The sequence below is a fragment of the Telmatherina bonti genome (genome assembly GCF_933228915.1).
Source record: "Telmatherina bonti genome assembly, chromosome: 13".
Taxonomy (NCBI): domain Eukaryota; kingdom Metazoa; phylum Chordata; class Actinopteri; order Atheriniformes; family Telmatherinidae; genus Telmatherina; species Telmatherina bonti.
Genome location: NC_136611.1, coordinates 34,670,373 through 34,691,113, shown reverse-complemented (window position 1 = coordinate 34,691,113; position 20,741 = coordinate 34,670,373). Strand labels below are relative to the sequence as shown.

The 20,741-nt window shown below is 41.7% G+C and overlaps 1 protein-coding gene across 1 annotated transcript; it reads right to left on the bottom strand.

The window, feature by feature from the left end:
• Window positions 1-510: 510 nt before the first annotated feature.
• On the bottom strand, window positions 511-19,089 carry glipr2 (GLI pathogenesis-related 2; the record flags this gene model as incomplete). The annotated part of the gene is made up of 11 exons (XM_079251736.1): window positions 511-668; window positions 783-860; window positions 1,672-1,881; window positions 2,126-2,254; window positions 14,628-14,777; window positions 14,952-15,029; window positions 15,139-15,348; window positions 18,256-18,405; window positions 18,521-18,598; window positions 18,708-18,917; window positions 19,083-19,089. 11 exons carry the CDS (start codon window positions 19,087-19,089, stop codon window positions 511-513), a joined length of 1,458 nt encoding a protein of 485 aa, XP_079107862.1.
• Window positions 19,090-20,741: the final 1,652 nt, after the last annotated feature.

Genomic DNA, 20,741 nt, shown 5'->3' with positions numbered 1-20,741 from the left:
GTGACTTTATTAGTGTTTTGCAGCATTGTTAACTCATACAGGATAAGATATGAAAAGACAATTAACAAAGCAGAGTATGGTGGCGTTTTGCAAAGGTGAAACCTAAGTGCCGTTTTGTGCAGGAGGAAGCTTACCAGACCCGTCTCTCCTAGTTATCATTGCTAACGTATGACTGTTCAGTGGCGGTAAAACGGTGGGACTTAGCGAAGGGTCGATCCCTCTTCCAGCCTTTATTCGATCCTGTTCTGCTTTACAGATATGTTGCTACCATTAATGACTAAATGAGCGCATATTTAGCATGAAAATAGTGAAATGTCTCAGTTTCAATGTGTGATGTGTTGAAAATTAAATGGAGGTTTATGTGAATCATTGTGGTTTGTGTGTTTACATCTTGTCCAGTGTCCCAACTTCGCTGTTCCTCCTAACGAAGCTTGAGGTTGATTTAGGGTGTAGCTAATAGTTTCATAACACTGTTTTATAATTTCTTACTATGACGCTAACGTTGGAACTTCACTGTGACGCCGGGCTGACGTTCCTCTGAAAGTAGCCTGGATTGGTGAAGTTGCCAGGTGGGCGGTACTGCCCGACCACGAAGACCCGCCTGCCGTCAGTGGCCACGCCCACTCCCAGCTCTTTGCTGTCCTTCCACACCACCTGAGTGAAATGTCCTGCAGGAGACACACAGCAGCATCATGAGACCAGCGTTGTCCGACAGAATAAATCCTCTGAACGGCGAGGACATTGTCCCGATGAACAGGTGTGTCCTGCGTGTGGAGTTTTACCAGTGTTGCTGTGGAATCCAGGCCTGCAGAAGTTGTAATGCTTGATCTCACTGTACCACGTATCGACAGCATCTCTGCCTGAAACACGAGATGGGAAAGAACACGGTGCAGCTTCAGATCATTTCTGAGACAACAAATGTGGATTTTTTCCTTTATTTCATTTTTACAAAAGATGATTTCCAGACCCAAAGCAGGGCAGTGGATCTACAAAGTCTCCATAGTTTTCAGAGATTGTCCCACAATTTCCAGTCCCTTTGTCCCAGACTGGTGAAGCTAAGTTCCTGCTGAGAGACTCTGCCTCTCTGAAATGCTCCTTTTATTGCCAGTAATTTGCTTTTAAATGCTCCTCTGGCTGGCTTGGATTTGGGAAACGAACGTTTTAAAGCCTGTGAAAACCAAATAGAGCCTTTGTGTCAGGACGTTTTGCTTCTGTTTTTCTGTCTTCAGTTGCTTAAATTGCTCAAGTTTTCTGGTTCTGATTTGTTTTCCTCTTTTATTTTGTAGAACATCCTGGTCTTCCTGATTGATCAGGGAGATTATATCAGGGATTCAGTACAGGATCATCCCTCCGCACATCGTTCATACAGAACAGACAACGCTGTTGTTGTAAAAACCGTGACCAGGAGCGAGACCACTCAGATCTGAGAGTACCTGTACGTACAGACTAGAAAGCCATCATGTTCATCACCTCCCAGCTCAGTAAAAACACGTCTGCATCTTCTCCCAGATGTGTTGCTGCCATCAGATTCAAAATAAGCTCCGATATCCTCGTTTCAGCATCTGAAATGTTTCTGTTCTGTGCTTCTATGAGGTTGTTACATTCTGTTGCACATTTTCCTCAAAGTACTGCATCAGACTTTGTTGTCATGACATATGAAGAGTAGGGTACCTTTTGGCGTGACAGACGCACAGCTTGACATGAAGTAGACGTTCTCTCCGTCGCCGGTGTTGCTGTGTCCCAGGCTGTTCCTCCACAGCAGGTGGTCGGCCCATTTCTGCGCCGCCGCCGTCAGCTGGCTGTTGTAGGTCAGTGGCGGTGCGTTGTGCTTCGCCCTGTAGGCGTTGTGGGAATCTAGGAACTCCTTCTGGAAGCTTTCATCTGTAAAACAGACAGGATGAAAGGAAGCTGAAGCTCCTAAAGAGAACATTTAATGTGAAAGGGGAGCCATGATGCACATAAAGACACTGGATCTATACCTGCCATCGTTTGGAGGTTTTTTTCAGACTGAAATGAAAAATGGACAAAGTCATAAAACAAGAGTAAAATGAGGGATCAGCCAGTAGAAATGTCTGCCTGGTGCTCAGGATGAGTCAGGCATCCTCTTCTATCCCAAAAAACTCACCTGGTTCTGGAGACTTCGGGTCCGGAGGAGCAGATGCAGCTTCTTCTTCTGCTGCCTGGAAGCTGGTATTTATGCAGAGAAGCTTATCGCTGTACGTAGGAGGAGACAGACATCCCGTCTGCACCCCGGCTGGAGATTCACCCAATGACTGTCATCATGCGACAGGTTGTTGCCACAACGGACCCGGCTGGTTTCAACAGTTATCAGCGATTTGGTTGTGTTGCAGAAAGTGTGTTTATATGCAGAAATATGGGATTAAAATCCAACCCTAATCTGGAATAAAAAATACATTTTGAAACCTTGAAAGTTTGAGCTCACAGACAGAATGAAGATTTTAATGCTTCAAAACTCAAGTTTCAAGGTTTGAAACGTTTTAGCAAACAGTAGTATTCACATCTCATGTTAGGATGAGTTAGTTCAGTCAGAAATCATCTTTTATCGTATAAATACAAGAATAAATCCACGTTTCACTGACTGAACCGGCCGAAGCAGAAGCTAAATGCTCGTGTCACCTGCATGCAAAGTAAAAACAACTTCATGTAAAACTGAAACTGAGGAAAAGAAGATCAAAATAAACCAAAGAGAAAAAATATTCCTGCTGATTTCTCAGTATTTCAAAACCCCTAATAAATGACAAATATTTATATTAGTGTCTAAATCATTCCACAGTTTTAACAACAGAAACACATCTTCTATTTATACATTTATTTTCTGTAAACATGCAAACATGTCATTCCTGATTTATTGAGAAAACATTCTGAACAGAATCTTATAAGTTATGAAGCATTATTTGCACAGTTTTATGATAAAGTTAATCATTAAATTTCATGTTACAATGAAGAAACAGCAGAGTTTTCCCAAAACAATCAGCATTATTAATAATATGATTTCTGTCTGTAGGATAATAATTGGATTGTTTAATGTTTTAGAGGCGGAGCCCCACATGTCCACACCGCAGGACAGGTAAGGTTAAAAAGACAAGAATAAATAATATATAATAATAATTTATAACTTCCCCTGGCTCATAAAGATGTCCCATAGATTTATAAAGTTTACCTTTATATAATATAATATAATATAATATAATATAATATAATATAATATAATATAATATAATATATAATATAATATAATATAATATAATATAATATAATATAATATAATATAATATAATATAATACAAAACAATATAATATAATATAATATAATATAATATAATATAATATAATATAATATAATATAATACAATACAATACAATACAATACAATATAATATAATATAATATAATAAGGACTTTTAAACAGTAAACTCTTCCAGTTGTTATTTTAACATCATTCAGAACTTTTTCTTTATTATTTCCAAACATCATGTGTTTATTTTTCTTGTCATCTCGTTACAAGGCTTCAGCAGGTTTCTGCAGACTGGGACATGCGGCGTGTGGAACTGTGAAATGCTGCAACAACAGGTGTGAAGCTCTGAGCATGTGAGGATGAAACGGCATAACACGCATGTTGCACTCATGGAAAATACAAACCACAAAGTTATGCTGGCAGAGACTCACACTTGCTTTTTCAGATGTTCAAAATACTTTTCAAGGTTTTTAAGACTTATTTTCAGACTTGCTTAAATTTTATTTCATATTTTCAAACACAGACTTTTAATGTTTCAAAAGTTTTATTTTATGGCAGGAATCCCCACATAAAGGCTGCGATGTGTGAAGACACTTGGCAGCGAACGGGGTTCCTCCCTGATCCCTCCCTGTTTCTCACATTCATGACAAAGTCATCAAGGCAAGTTTAATCCAGTCAGAACTTCATGAAACCAGACTGTTTATTTAATCCACGTGTGATCCAGTATTTGTGTTGATGTTCATCAGTTCTGAAAAAATAGTTACATAGTGAAGAAAACCAACCGGCTGAATGAAAACTTTCCATCCCTGGCCTTTAAAACATCCAGCTCTCTGTATCTCACAAAGATTTTATTTTATTTCATTTGATATTTCCATTTTTATTGCTTTACTTTATTTGCCTATAAGGGGTTTAATGGAATATTTTTTCTTTTCTTTCATTCTTATAAGGACTAAAAAAACACATAAAATAAATAAAACACACACAAAACAAGACCAAAAGTGTATTTCAGAGCAGATATTAATATTTAGAGTGAGATTTCACATTTCTTTTCTCTTTTATTGCAGTTTACTGCGGCGTGACAACAAGCCAGAAGGGTTTGCCATGAGGAGAATGAACCTTATCAGATATTATTAGATATAAACAATAAGACAGTGTGTTACAACACCCTGTGCTCTTTGTGTGACACCAGAGGTAAAACTGTTTATATTTCCTTTTCTCATAATTTTTCTCTGCATGTGTTGGAGTCATAGCCGAAGTCTCACACTGGCTACGGTCGCATGATGGTTTTTAATCTGTAATCTGTAATTAGATAATTCAGAATAAACATATTCTCTTACAAGTTTACATGGAAATAATGTAATAATGGAAACACGTCCTGACTTAATTCCTCTTTAGAGCGGCGGGTTGGGAAGGGTTCTGATTGGACAGAGGGTGCACGTGACGTATGACGTATACCGGAAATAAACAAAGTTGGCTCCCTGCTTCTCGTCTTTTCAGTCATAACTTGTAAAAACTACATAATAAGTACCAGTTTCACCGCTATTTTTATTATAAATGTGAAGTAGCAGCTGAACACCAGCATACTGCTTCACTTTCTGCAGCAACTGACAAGAAGAAAGATAGACCACCAAACACGGGAAGTAAAATAACGCGCCTCATCGGGACAGGACAAGGTAACGAGCATGCTCAGAACGACCGGAATTAACTTAGAGAGGAATGAAGGTTTACATGACAGAGGAATTAAATAGTTCAGGATTAAAATGTGAATAAACCAGCCACTTACATAGGAATTAAGTTTAATTCTGAATAGAAATTAACATTAGGAATTAAATGTTTACATGGTTGTTTTTTATCAGTTTAAAGCGGAAATTAACTTTTATTCAGAATTAAACAGGATTAAAAACTCCCATGTAAACGTAGTGAATGACTGACAAGCAGCAGCGCTTTTCATCCTGTTTCAGCTTATCTAACAAACTTCTGTCTGCTGTTTTACTAACCGTTTTGCCATCAGACCTCGGTGTTTCCAGCTGAAACTGCAGCTGCTCAGATGCTGAATAAACGCTGTCCGTCATCTGCATGTAGCTAACCTGACATGAGCTGTCTGCACGCCAGTCCCTAACCCGTCGTTACTACACACGGCTACACTACACACTGAAGTCCCTCTGTTGACAGTTCGGACACGATCACGTCTCCGTAACGGCTGTTACCGCGGCAACCACCACACATCCTTCCAAATCCAAATCTAAACGTGTAAAAATATTTTACTTTCTTGCCTTGTTGATATTTACTTAATAAATAGGGAAACAAGTGGATTATTTTTGCGCCATTTTGAGCTCCTGCCTGCAATGCATTGTGGTCTATATTGACTATTGATGCTCAGTACTTTTCAAAATGCATTGTGGGTAATTTTGAGTGCACTACTCTTTTTTTCTCTCTGGACATTCGGACACCTCAGGAGAATGGCGTGACCCCTATACGGTGTAGAGCACCGTGTAGGAGACAGGGTGGACATTCAGACATGATTACATTTAGGAACGCACCGATCCACTTTTTGGGAGTTCTGATCCGATACTGATATCTGAAACTAGAATATCTGCTGATACCGATATTTACAGATACCAGATCTGTTTATGTGAACATTATTGCGACTATGTAATATTACTGTTGTTATAACTGTGTCAGATTTCATTAGGTTGAAATAAATGACCCATCCTTTCTGAAGTTACCTCACCAATACAAAGATAATAACATTACATATCGAACAATTTCAACTTATTTTGATTTAGAACATTTTACCTAAATACAACTGTAAATGTGTGATTTTGAAACAAAGATCTTGCATTTAGTGTTGCAAAAAAAGTCACATTTTAACATTCAAGGTATTTATTTCTTTTAAAACACGTCCGAAGCATATCATCACACACATCTGTGCTAGCTTGACTGGTGTGGTATCGGTACACTTTTATCAATGTCAAGTACGAGTACACACGCTTGGTATTGAGCCGATACATACTGGTATTGGTATCAATCCATCCCTAATCACATTGTTTGGTTTGTCCTGACATGAGATTTTTCATGAGACGCCGTGATGCTTTTAGCGGCGATTCAAACCGAAAGTGGGGGAGCTCCAGATCCTGTCAGCTGCTGAGGAGGAGCTGAAACAAACATGAGACTTTCTAGCTGTTTGTATCATAAAGCGAGTCAATTAAAATTAATCAGGAGTTCTTTGTAGCTTTACTTCAAGCGTTTTGTTTGTGATGGATGCACTTGTTTGTAACGTTCGGGGGTTTTTAATATTTATTTCCGGAATATTATATTATTTCTACAACAGTAAGTTGTGTGTTTACGATCAGAGGACGGGGTAGAGGCAGGGAAAGGTCCTTTGAGGAGATGAGACCCATCGGGGAGGGAAATGGGAGGATGAAGTGAAGAGAGGCTGATGGAGCAGAGAAACACCTCTGCAGAAGGAAGCAAGAGATGTTTTTATCCCTGAATACTTTCTGCAAGACTTTACACAACCCTGTTTTCTTTAGAGTGAACAAGTTTGTGTTGTTCCTGTGCTGGACGGACGGCTCGGCCAGGGTGTAGCCCGCCTTTCCTGCTGATGTCTGCTGAGAAAGGCGTAGAAGAATTCGTAAACACTAAACAAAGAACACACGCTTTGCTCTTCAAAGTGTGTGAATGCCGAGACTCAGACTCAGATACGGGCTGGTATGAAAAACAGCGAGCTGTCCTTCTGACCCGTTGTCAAGGTTGTTCTCCTCAGAACCTCCAGAACACTGGCGGGTTTCTCACAAGTCCACATCCAACGCCGTTTGAACGCCGAGTTGAGAGACTCACACACAGCTGGGATGAACCCCGTCTAAAGTTGTTGAAACTGGGACACAGCTTAGTTCTGATCCCAGAAAGACCAGAATAAGAACCGGGGGCTTGTAGTTCTGATCCCGGAAAGACCAGAACAAGAACCGGTGGCTCGTAGTTCGGATCCCGGAAAGACCAGAACAAGAACCGGTGGCTCGTAGTTCGGATCCCAGAAAGACCAGAACAAGAACTGGCGGCTCGTAGTTCTGATCCCAGAAAGACCAGAACAAGAACTGGCGGCTCGTAGTTCTGATCCCAGAAAGACCAGAACAAGAACTGGCGGCTCGTAGTTCTGATCCCAGAAAGACCAGAACAAGAACTGGCGGCTCGTAGTTCTGATCCCAGAAAGACCAGAACAAGAACTGGCGGCTCGTAGTTCTGATCCCAGAAAGACCAGAACAAGAACTGGCGGCTCGTAGTTCTGATCCCAGAAAGACCAGAACAAGAACCGGTGGCTCGTAGTTCTGATCCCAGAAAGACCAGAACAAGAACTGGCGGCTCGTAGTTCTGATCCCAGAAAGACCAGAACTATGAACTGGCGACTCATAGTTCTGGTCTTTCCGGGATTTCATCAACTTTAGACGGGGTTCATCCAAGCTGTGTGTGAGTCTCTCAACTCGGCTTTCAGACGGCCTTGGATGTGGACTTGTGAGAAACTAGAACCAGAACTACGAGCCGCCGGGGGACCAGCAGTTCATACTTTAGGTTTAGTTACAGTAAAAAGTCAATTTTAGAAGATTAAACTATGAATAAGAAGATGTGTTTGGTTTTAATACCTTTACTTTCTTCCTGATACAGTTCAGAGAGTCTTATGAAGGTTTTTGATGGAGCATCTCCAGTTTGTGTGGAAAAGTGTGAGAAACAAACATCTCCAGTCTGGACTGATCTTACAGGATCTCAGAGCTGCTTTCTCCACTGATCACAGCGTTATGTTACTGGAACATGTTACTGGGATTAAAGGGACCACATCAGGCTGCTTCCACTCATATTTATGCCAGATATTTGGGACTTATGTGAATCTTCCTCACACAAGTTTAGTCTCCCAGTAAGACCAGTATAAACTCCTCCATTCATCTCCAGTAGACTGTAATGGCCTTTTAGCAGGACTTCCTAAAAAGAGCATTAAACATCTGCAGCTCATCCAGAATGCTGCTGGAGCTTTAACTGGGTCTATAAGGTCTGAACACATCACACCAGTTTTAACATCTCTACACTGGTTTCCAGTCAGTCACTGGATGGATTTTAAAACTGCTGATGGTTTACAGAATCCCAGAACGGTTCAGGAGCAGAATCCATCTGTGATACGAAACCAAGGAAACTCAGGTCAACTAGTCCAGACCAGAGACCAGACCAGAATCCAGACCAAAGACCAGACCAGAGTCCAGACCAGAGACCAGTCCAGAATCCAGACCAGAGACCAGACCAAAGGTCAGACCAAAGTCCAGACAAGAGACCAGACCAGAGACCAGACCAGAGGTCAGACCAGTGACCAGACTAGAGGCCAGACCAGAGACCAGATCAGAATCCAGACCAGAGACCAGTCCAGAATCCAGACCAGAGATCAGACCAAAGGTCAGACCAAAGTCCAGACAAGAGACCAGACCAGAGACCAGACCAGAGGTCAGACCAGTGACCAGACTAGAGGCCAGACCAGGGACCAGATCAGAATCCAGACCAGAGACCAGTCCAGAATCCAGACCAGAGATCAGACCAAAGTCCAGACAAGAGACCAGGTCAAAGACCAGACCAGAGTCCAGACCAACATTTAGCTGCTACGCTGCAAACAAGTGGAAAAAACTGCAGTGGAGATTAAACTCTCACCAAATGTTTTGTAACCCCCTAACCCTAACCCACTTTTAAATCCATGCACCAGTGCATGAATCCCACAAAGTAACTTTTAATTAATCTTGCTCTTAATTATTTTAATTTAATGTATGATTTTATTGTGATTTTTGCAATTTGTGTTGTCTTTTATGCCTTTTTTTTTAAACCATCTGAAATATTTACATGTTTCTTGTAAAGCACTTTGAATTGTCTTGTATGTGAAAGGTGCTGTACAAAAAAACCTGCCTTGCCTTACATACTAAGTACCAGTTTTGCTGTTATTTTGATTTTAATTTTGAAGTAGAAGGTCGACACAACATACTACTTCACCTACCCACTACTACCTTTTCAGCAGCTGAGAAGGAAGACTACCGAGCACAGGAAATGTGTGGAATGTCATCGAGATGAGACAAGGTAAGGAGCATATGCAGAATGATCTAAATGGGTGCAACATAGGTTTACATGATCAAGGAACTAAACAGTTTGGAATTAAAGCGTGAAGAAACCAGACACTTACTTCAGAATTAAGTTTATTTCGGAATTGATTTTTTCATTCAGAATTAGGTGTTTACATGCTCATTTTTTTTGTCAGTTTAAAACTTTCCCAACAAATATAGCTATATTAAGTGTGGTAGTGCTCCTTGAAGAGCTGAGTCCTCAGCTTGCTCTTAAAAGTAGACAGGGAATCTGCAGATCGGACAGAGTTTGGGAGATCGTTCCACCATCGTGGCACAACAGGTGAAACATAGCTGTCGAGAGTGAGTGTAGGTCTGGATTTCGGGAGTGAAGGTAGACGGAAGCCGTTTGAGTTGATTTGTAAGCCAGAAGCAAAACTTTAAATTTGATGTGTGCTGCGACTGGAAGCCAGTGAAATCCGATTAGCAGCGGAGTGACATGAGCTCGTTTGAGTTGGTTGACAACCAGACGTGCTGTGGTGTTCTCAATCATCTGCAGAGGTTTAATAGAGCATGCAGGCAGACCTGCCAGTAGGGAACTGCAGTAATCGATGCGTGAGATGACCAGAGCCTGAATGCACAGCTGAGTCGCGTGTTCTGTCAGGTACGGTCTGATTCTCTTGATGTTTTAGAGAGCAAATCGGCAAGTACGGGCAACCCAGGCAACATGGACCTTAAAGGTCATCTGGTCATCCACCATGACCCCAAGATTCCGGGCAGCAGGCATAGGAACAAGTGTGACGGAGTCAAGCTTCACACTTAATTGCAAATGTAAGGAAGGATTGGCTGGGCAGACAATGAGCTCTGTCTTGGACACATTGAGCTGAAGGTGGTGATCCTTCATCCATGCCGAGATATCAGCAAGGCAAGCTGATATTCTCATTGAGACAGTTGTGTTATCTGGAGGAAAGGAGAGGAAAAGCTGAGTGTCATCAGCATAACAGTGGTAGGAGAAGCTGTGAGAGCTTATGACTGCACCAAGTGAGGAGGTGTATAGTGAGAAGAGAAGAGGGCCGAGCACTGATCCTGGAGGCTCCCCTGTTTTTAACTCGTGAGCTGGACACTTCTCCTCGCCAGAATACTCTGAAGGATCTTCCTGAGAGGTAGACAAGAACCACGAGAAGACAGATCTAGAGACGCCAAGCTTAGAGAGTGTGTCAAGGAGAATCTGATGGTTGACTGTATCAAAAGCAGGTTTGGCAGTATCAGGACAGAGGATTGACCAGTGGATCTGGTCCAGCAGTATCAGGACTAAGGATTGACCAGTGGATCTGGTCCAGCAGTATCAGGACTAAGGATTGACCAGTGGATCTGGTCCAGCAGTATCAGGACTGAGGATTGACCAGTGGATCTGGTCCAGCAGTATCAGGACAGAGGATTGACCAGTGGATCTGGTCCAGCAGTATTATGACAGAGGATTGACCAGTGGATCTGGTCCAGCAGTATCAGGACTAAGGATTGACCAGTGGATCTGGTCCAGCAGTATCAGGACTAAGGTTTGACCAGTGGATCTGGTCCAGCAGTATCAGGACTAAGGTTTGACCAGTGGATCTGGTCCAGCAGTATCAGGCTTGAGGATTGACCAGTGGCTCTGGTCCAGCAGTATCAGCACTAAAGATTGACCAGTGGATCTGGTCCAGCAGTATCAGGACTGAGGATTGACCAGTGGATCTGGTCCAGCAGTATCAGGACTGAGGATTGACCAGTGGATCTGGTCCAGCAGTATCAGGCTTGAGGATTGACCAGTGGTTCTGGTCCAGCAGTATCAGGACAGAGGATTGACCAGTGGATCTGGTCCAGCAGTATCAAGCTTAAGGAGTGACCACCGGATCTGGTCCAGCAGTATCAAGCTTAAGGAGTGACCACCGGATCTGGTCCAGCAGTATCAGGCTTGAGGATTGACCAGTGGATCTGGTCCAGCAGTATCAGGCTTGAGGAGTGACCAGTGGATCTGGTCCAGCAGTATCAGGCTTGAGGAGTGACCAGTGGATCTGGTCCAGCAGTATCAGGCTTGAGGAGTGACCGGTGGATCTGGTCCAGCAGTATCAGGCTTGAGGAGTGACCAGTGGATCTGGCAAGCCCGAGGGAATCGGTAACAGACAGGAGAGCAGTTTCAGTGTAGTGGCCTTGCCTAAAGACAGACTGATATGGATCAAAAAGGTTTTCAGCCTGGAGGAACTGCGAGACTTGGCTGAAAAATGCATGCTCTAGCAGTTTTCATGGGAACGGCATCTCTTTCCAGTTCTCTCCAGTCTAACCAATCCAGGGAGATGGCTGCCCTCCCTGAGCTGGTTCTGCCGGAAGGGGGGGGGGGGGGGGGGGTTTCCTCAGTGAGGCTATTTATTATGAGTTGGGTCATACTGATGAGTTGGGTCATACTGATGTGTCTGAAGTGTCCTGAGATGACGTTGTGAAGTAGTGTTGAATTGCAAAAATGAGTCAAAGGAACAAACCAGTTGATATGTACATGTTTCCTTCTAATATCACTGGAGGACTGTAGTTTATTTCCAAAAAGAGACAAGCTGTCCGGAGACATCAGCAAACATCCGTCAGAATTACAACCACACATCACTTCAAACTCTTCTGTGCAGAAGAGAAAGTTTATCTTGGCGTCGACCAGAGGGAGAGATAACTTCTCTGAGGTGTGCTGGCAAAAGCCAATGGCCAGCCCAGATCCCAGTTAAAAACCTGTAGGACCACCCAGCTTGCGCTCAGCCAGGCCGGGTGATGGTGTGGGGTTGTATCAGTGACCTTTCTAATCTTTATTCCTTCTGAGATGGCAGTGTTGGAGCAGAAAGCTTTGTGGAGATTTCAGAGCAGCGTGTTGCCTTTAGGAACATGCCAGTGTGACTGAATGAAGACTGTGTAGCTTTCTCTTTTTAATCCTTTCCTGCATATTAAAGTGTTGTAATATGTTGCTTTTTAAGTTAATAAGTCAGACTGTTTCAGCTAATTCATGTTAAATTGTAGACTGTAGCTTAACTAGTTAAACCTAACTGGTTTGATCAAAGATGTTTTCCTGTTGCATCTACCAGCTGTGGAGGTTCTTCAAAATTAAATTAATGTAGATAGCAATGTGATGCTAATCTGTTTAGTACCAATAAAAACCTATGTAGTTTTGTTTTTATGTACATCCTGAGCTGAACTAATAAATGTTAGCGGACGTATTTAATCATCCTTGCTTCTTATTGGAGCATGAAGAGTTAAATATGTCCCTCTTTACAGCCATTCTGGGAGAGAAGCTGAAACATTTGCTACCGTCATATAAAAACAGGGGTTTAAGCTGAACAGGACATCAGCCAATCAGTGCAAGGATGCAGCCAATGTGATGGGAGCTAACAGTCACAAGAGGGGCGCTCTTTATCAACACAGAAATGGCTGATGGAGAATCATTAAAAACCATAAATCTCTGCAGAGGAATGTTGTCTCATTCTCGTTGCGACAGTCTTTGACCTTGTTGCTGGGTTTCTGCTTCCAGGATGCTTCAGATGTTTTGTACTGGTGAAAGGTCTGGACTGCAGCAGACCAGTTCTCCTGTTCCACCATGCTGCTGTGATGGATGCAGGATGCGGTCCAGCATGGTGGAATCTGCAAGGTCTTCCCTGAAAGAGACGTTGTCTTGATGGGAGGAGGCGCTGCTTGGATGCGGTGGCCCAACCTTTGGCCTCTCGCATGAATCACTCTGCAAAACCTGATACTATGTTGGATCTATTTTATTTGAATCAAGTGTGTTGGAGCAGGAAAACATGGAGCACTTTCAGAACTACGGACATTGCGGACCAGACTTCCCCACCACTGCAGCTAAACCTCCTCATACTCCACAGTTTCCAGAGATAATTTTTTCTTTCATTTGACCACAGAACAAATTTTCACGACAAACATCGACGTCCTGCCGAGCGCTGTTCATAAGCTCTGGCATGTTGAGTCTGCTGGGTCATCACGCGCAGCTAGAGAAAGCGCTTTGCTGCACTTTAAATAAATGAATAAAAAGCAAACAAACAAACAATGAATAAATAAAAATAAACAAACAAACAAATGAACAATCAATAGAAAAACAAATAAATAAATAAAAGCTTGCCAGAGAATCTCAGGGATGCAGAGACTGTTGATGTGTTTAGAAGATGCTTAATATCAACCTTACAGATGGAATTTATTTGATTTATTTAGATATTTTGGTTGATCTTTTAGTGTATTTTTTATTTGTCTATTTGTTTATTCATTTTAAGGTATTTACTTATTTTATACTTTAATGTGTGCTCATCCTCTCATGTTTATATTATCGTTTTCTTTTGTTCCTGTAGTTTTTAGGCTTCTGTTAATCTTGTGTGTGTGTGTGTCTGTGAGTGTGTGTGTGTGTGTGTGTGTGTGTGTGTGTGAGAAAGAGTATAATCAGCTGTGTGTTGCTGTTTTTTACAGGTGTGTGATAGTTTTATTTTTGTGTTCATTATGTAAAGCGATTTGAGCTGCTTTTGTGAGAAAAGTGCTTTATAAATAAAGTTGGATTTGATTAATACAAGAAGTGGAAAACTGTTCCTTTTAGTAACTGGGTGCTGGTTGTGTTAAAGGAGCAGCAGGGAATGTTAGACTGGTCAAACTGGTTGTCTGACATACTGGTGAGAAACAAAGCACATTAAACTTCCTCCTAGCGGAGTCACACCTGCTGTCAGACCCTCACGTCTGCGTGCGAACACGCCAACTCAGAACGCAGAACAGCTGGATGCTAACAGACAGAAACATCAGTGCAACTCTAACACACATCCAAGGAATATTTTTATTTATTCACAGAATGTTTAATTATTTTCTAAATGAAACTCTCAAAACAATAAAAATCAACTCTGGAAGTTGAAGACCTCCTCAGTAAGTTCAGCAGAATTTCATGGTTGCGTTTCAAGTATTGAGAGTTTAATCAAGTTTTTTTTCATTTGTTCTATTTTACGTCTTCATGTTAAATGTGATGATGGAGGAAGGTTGCAGGTTCTCTTCTTCTTTCCAGGCTGCAAGCACCTGTCTTCTGGCTGGAATATGCACACAGTTTACTCTGCAATGTGACAATGAACACAGCAGAGGCATGCAAGTGTGAGACAGACAACAGGAAACAAGCCAACATCTTTAGAGTTGCACCAGTGTGTGTTTTCAGGGAGTTCCAGGTCATGTGACACACAAAGCAAGTCCTGACACACATATGACTGGATTACTCAGGATAAAATATGTAAACAGTAGTAATGTTATACCTTTTGGACTAACATTTTTTTCATAGTAGCCTTTATTTGTGAAGTTTCCAGCGGGGCGGTACTGACCAACCACAAAGACTGTATGACCATCAGTGGCCAAGCCCACTCCCAGTTCTTTACTGTCCTTCCACACCACCTGAGTGAAATGTCCTGCAGGAAAACACAGCAGCATCATGAAGCAGGAGATGAAAGAAACGTGTTCAGAAATAAACTTTCTCATCTACATTTATTTCTACGTCATAATAGAGGATAGAATAGAATAGAATAGAATAGAATAGAATAGAATAGAATAGAACAGAGGTCATGCAGTGTGTGGAGTTTTACCAGTTTTGCTCTGGAATCCAGGCCGGCTGAAGTCGTAATCCTTGATCTCACTGTACCATGCATCCACAGCTTCTTTTCCTGAAACACGAGACAGAAAAGTAAACAGACTGAAACATGGCCTAGTCTCTGATGTGAAATAATTTTTAGAAAATGAACATGAAGGTAGAACACAGAGCAGACGGTCTACCTGTTGGATTGACAGCCCTAGAATTAAACATGTAGTAGACGTTCTCTCCATCTTCAGTGTCGCTGTGTCCCAGGCACCTCTTCATCAGCAGGTGGTCGGCCCATTTCTGTGCCGCTGCATTCAGCTCGCTGTTATAGGTCAGTGGGGGGGCGCTGTGCATCGCCCTGTAGGCGTTGTGGGTGTCCAGGAACTCCTTCGTGAAGCTTTGATCTGCAAAGCAAACATGATAAACTGAATGTATTTTCTGAGTCAGAGGAAACAGGTGTAATAGAGAAGCAGTCAGAATGAGACATATTGGTTCTTAACCAGTGGTGTAGTCCAGTATATATGCAGGTATATGGAGAATAGCCACTTCTAAACCTCCTGTGATGGTGCTTTTACAATGACAAACGTCCCTACACATGTATCTAAGTCACCCAGCAGCTCAGCTAAGGTTAGCTATGCTACACTGGTTAGCCGTCAGCTGTGTTTACTTTAGTCTGAACATAGACATAATAAAGATATATGTATATATTGCTATGAGCTCATTTGTCTGTGTGCCAGTACTGGTTTAGTCATTTCATAACTCCTACTCCCTGAAACCGAAGAGCAGAAATTATGTGACAATTTGCAAATATACTGCTGGATTTTTTTGATTTTTAGTCTTACATGTCACTTTTTCTGAAACAGCGTTTTTCCGGTCTACTATTTTTCTGTTTTTTAAAAAAAAGGATGAAAAATGGAAGGTACATCCACTTCTTATGGGACCACCACACCACTGATTGTACCATTAGAGAAGTTTTCTTTCTGTTGCCACACCCAGAGGACAGCCAAAAGGGGTTTGAAGTGAACAATGACCAACAACTGGCCAGCTTTGGTTTTTAAATGCAGCCATTACCTTTAGGATTAGTGATTCACAGACGCAACTAGTGTCCAGTGCTTGACGGAGTGTCAGATCCAGGGGAGAAATATGCTTAAAGAAGCCTGGAAGCCTCAGTGTCTACTGAGAACTTTTCTCCTGAGACCCGGAGGGGCTTTCAGGACTCACTGTATTGTTTTGGTCACCACAAATGTCCTACAGGCCTTTGACCATTTCTCATGTCTTCTTTATTCAGCATCACTCATGTGAAAGGGTTCGAGTTTAAACATCTTGTGCAATATTGTACAAATAGCCTGCTTTCAGATGAGAGAAAATCACCTCCTTGTGACTTTTGTGGGAGCAGATAAGTGATTTTAAAACTTTTTTTTGTGCGACACCACATTGTGCGATTGTTGAAAACAGCAAAGGCGAGTTATATTTTACAAAATAACGGCTAAACAGTCAACAGACATCTCCTGTCTGTTCTACATAGTCTGCAGGTTAGACGGCATACTGTACAGGGCACAGGCCCAACGGAACATGTGAAGGGAAACCCACACATAACCTGCTCAACTGGCTACCATGGAGACACTTCTCTGTCTCTGGCATCATGCTACAACACACTCTCTTGTTCATGCAAAGTTATTGCACAACACTTTCCTGAAGATTTAATCAACATCTGTCCATAAAGTTTTCAGTTTTGTTTCTATTTGTCTTTAGGATGGGCATTTCACTTGTCTTTCCAATGAATGGGCCAATAATTTCTCCTTCGTAATAAGCTCAACTGTAGTGGAAAAGTTGTGATTCTTTGTATTCTTCGCATTCACACTATTATGTTCCTGTTTCTCTTTATTACTGTGAATGCCCATTGGATTCAAATCAAGCTGCCGGATCTTGATAAATCATGTCAGATGGTTGTACTTCATCTCCTAATGCTTCTGCTGAGAAAAGCAAGTTAATAAATAATTTGTGAAACCATTTAAATTTTAAGTTCTTCTGCTGATTACACACTGCTGCAGCTTTCAAAAAAAGCATTCCTATTCCACTGGTAAATTTTTTTTTTTACAATGCTTCTGCCAGGGTGCAGCTGAAAGGGCATTCATAGTTGCTCTTCTTACAAAATTTCTAGTTATTATTATGATTCCACCCAATTTTGGCATGTGACAGCTCCTGCACCGTTCAAGTCACTTCAATCATTCAGATCTTAAACCCTGCAGCTCCTTCAGGAGATGTGTGCTCTGACTTTTGTCATATTAAATCATTGTAGTTTTTGAGATTTTTAACATTTTGTAAAAATATATTGAAAAAATTCAGCTTGGCGATTGGTCGGTTGTTGCATAATGAGCTGAAAATAGCTTCAACGGAGGTTCAGAGCTCTGCATGTAATGTAATATGATATGTAATAACAGCAATAGTCTAGTATGGATGCTTGTTTCATAGGCTAGAAATCACACTTGCCAGTCACGATGCAAACAATTTCCCATGCTGTGAACATCTACAAGTGTTAGGATGCAGTAAAGCTGCTGCTGCTTGCAGACTCGCAGGAAAACAAATATGTGACTAAACATCATGCAGTAGCTCTAAACCACGACTGTTCTCTCTTTACATACAAAACTGATTCATCAGGTAATAGCAGAGCAACATTTGCTCCCTTTCAGTTTTGCATGTGTAATTGTCTCACTTACATAACAATGGTGTGTGTTCACACCCGAGTTGAGATGTTAGCTGGAAACTAATGCATACACTTGGCTGCCCTGTGGGTATGGAAGTTAGACAGGAAAATAGCTGGGCTGCGGTGCGTCTAGTGTTAATGTTGTAGATAAGAACAGCTGGAAAACACACCATCCTTACCTGACATCTTTGGTTTGGTTTCAGGAGATGAAATAAAATAAAGACATAATAATAATAATAATAATAATAATAATAATAATAATAATAATAATAAATAATCATCTGCATGATTGAAAATATAACCTGAATGTGCATCATTGTTGGTCTTAGACACAAGAGTAATTTAAGTGATTTTTGCTGCATTAAAGAGAAATGTCTTCCTGTGAGTGGGGACATCTCCGCTGCTCACCTGGATCAGGGTTTTTCAGGTCTGGTTCAGTCTCTGCACCTCCGTCTGTGTCTGTGCTGTTCTGTCCTGTGATAGATAAAACCAGAACCTGATCTTTGACTGCAGCATCTTTTATGATTACTTAGTAAAAAAACAGTATTTACAACTTAAACTTATGTATTACTCAGGATAAAATATGTAAACAGTAGTAATGTTATACCTTTTGGGCTAACATTTTTCTCATAGTAGCCTTTATTTGTGAAGTTTCCAGCGGGGCGGTACTGACCAACCACAAAGACTGTATGACCATCAGTGGCCAAGCCCACTCCCAGTTCTTTACTGTCCTTCCACACCACCTGAGTGAAATGTCCTGCAGGAAAACACAGCAGCATCATGAAGCAGGAGATGAAAGAAACGTGTTCAGAAATAAACTTTCTCGTCTCTACGTCATCAGAACAGAGGTCATGCAGTGTGTGGAGTTTTACCAGTTTTGCTCTGGAATCCAGGCCGGCTGAAGTCGTAATCCTTGATCTCACTGTACCATGCATCCACAGCTTCTTTTCCTGAAACACGAGACAGAAAAGTAAACAGACTGAAACATGGCCTAGTCTCTGATGTGAAATAGTTTTTAGAAAATGAACATGAAGGTAGAACACAGAGCAGACGGTCTACCTGTTGGATTGACAGCCCTAGAATTAAACATGTAGTAGACGTTCTCTCCATCTTCAGTGTCGCTGTGTCCCAGGGACCTCTTCATCAGCAGGTGGTCGGCCCATTTCTGTGCCGCTGCATTCAGCTCGCTGTTATAGGTCAGTGGGGGGGCGCTGTGCATCGCCCTGTAGGCGTTGTGGGTGTCCAGGAACTCCTTCGTGAAGCTTTGATCTGCAAAGCAAACATGATAAACTGAATGTATTTTCTGAGTCAGAGGAAACAGGTGTAATAGAGAAGCAGTCAGAATGAGAAGCTATGGCTGCACATCTGATGAGTCATAACATATTAGTTCTTAATGTTCTAGGAAAGAATCGTTGGGAAGAAACACGTTCTTACCTGCCATCTTATTAATGACGTGGTGTTAGAGGCTGTAATAATGTGAAGACAAAGTCAGAAATAATCATCAGCATTGTAGAAATAATAAGCATCACTACACATTCATAGGCATACTCACCTGGCTCAGTGTGTTTCAGGTCTGACTGGTCTCTGCTCCTCCGTCTGGAGGCTGGTATTTATGGACACAACTCGACTTGTCCATCCTCACATGTAGGAGGAGACTGACACCAGCTCATCATCAAGCAGCTGATAGCACAAGTTTTTCTTGTTTGTTCCTGTTTAGTTGGTTCCTGTTACTGTTCATGACACGTGCAGTCATCAGGTGAATGGCTTAGTTTCACTTCCAAGTATCTCGTAATCTTCAGTAAGTCATGCATACACAGGCTCGTCTCATACAGCCTGGTTGGAGCACGTCAAACAAAATGAGGCTGCATTTAACACAAATTAGCCTTCAAACGCTCCTGAATCTCAGTAGCCTAACATGAAACTGCACTTCCTCCTGCAGAAAGACTCTGCAATGCATGGTGAACGCAGCCAGCAAGATCGTCGCTACCCCTTTGCTCTGCCTCATGGACATCTACCACACTCATCAGAAGAGCCACCAGCATCGACTCCCACCCCACACACCCCTACCTCAGCCTTCAGGGAGAAGTTTCCAAAGCCTCCGAGCCCGCTCTACCAGGCTATCAAACTGATGGTTACACCATCAGGTGTTAAAGATGCCGAACTCAATCCACTACCTCCCCCCTGGGACCCCCACCACCCTAACCCTGCTGAAACCTTACCTCCCAATGATGCCCACACCCTGAACCCCTGCCCCCGACACTGGACCACAACAAAAGCCTTGCACATATTTAATTTAATTTAATTTAATTTAATTTAATTTAATTTAATTTAATTTAATTTAATTTAATTTTAAAAAATCTTATTCTAAGTTATTTATTGTATTTTTTACCCTCATCAAGCACCAAGAGACATTTGGATGTTCTACACATGCAGTGAATTCACAATAAAAGTCTTTTGAATCTTTTGACTGAAACCTTCTTCCTCCACACCCTGTGGCGCTCCCCCCACAGCTTCACCTTCAGGCCCCTCTGAATAGCCACAACATCAGCCTGTTTTCCTCTTAATGTGATTAAGAAATTAATTAAAATTAATATAAAGAAATTAAATTAAATTTATTGGTACACCGCAGGATATTTAGTTATTTATTTAATTTTTTTTTGCCATTTTCATTATCAACAAATAGTTTATTCTTAACATGCAAATAAGATGAAATCGGAATAACATATATCAGCTGTCTTCACTAAGGTCTTATAAAGCTGATGCTGACCTGCAAGTCAGAAAAACCACATCCTTCCTCAGGAGGAAGCTGCAGCTGTTTTAGTCTTTCTGACACCATGCAGAGAAAATGCACTTATCCTGTTTGATTCATGCATTGCAGCATTAAAACATGAAATTTGTTGCTTTCAGCAACACCTCCTGTGATGAAAAGTTAAAAAAAAAATCTGAGATTTCTACTAAGAAAGCTGCAAAGTTTAACTGATATGAACAAGGATCTGTTCTGAAGTGTCTCAGGGAGCTTTGTTTGTGCAGGAAGCAGGTTCCTCTGTGAACTTTCCGTCTTAGTGAACCAGAGAGTCTGAAGCTGTGCTGGAT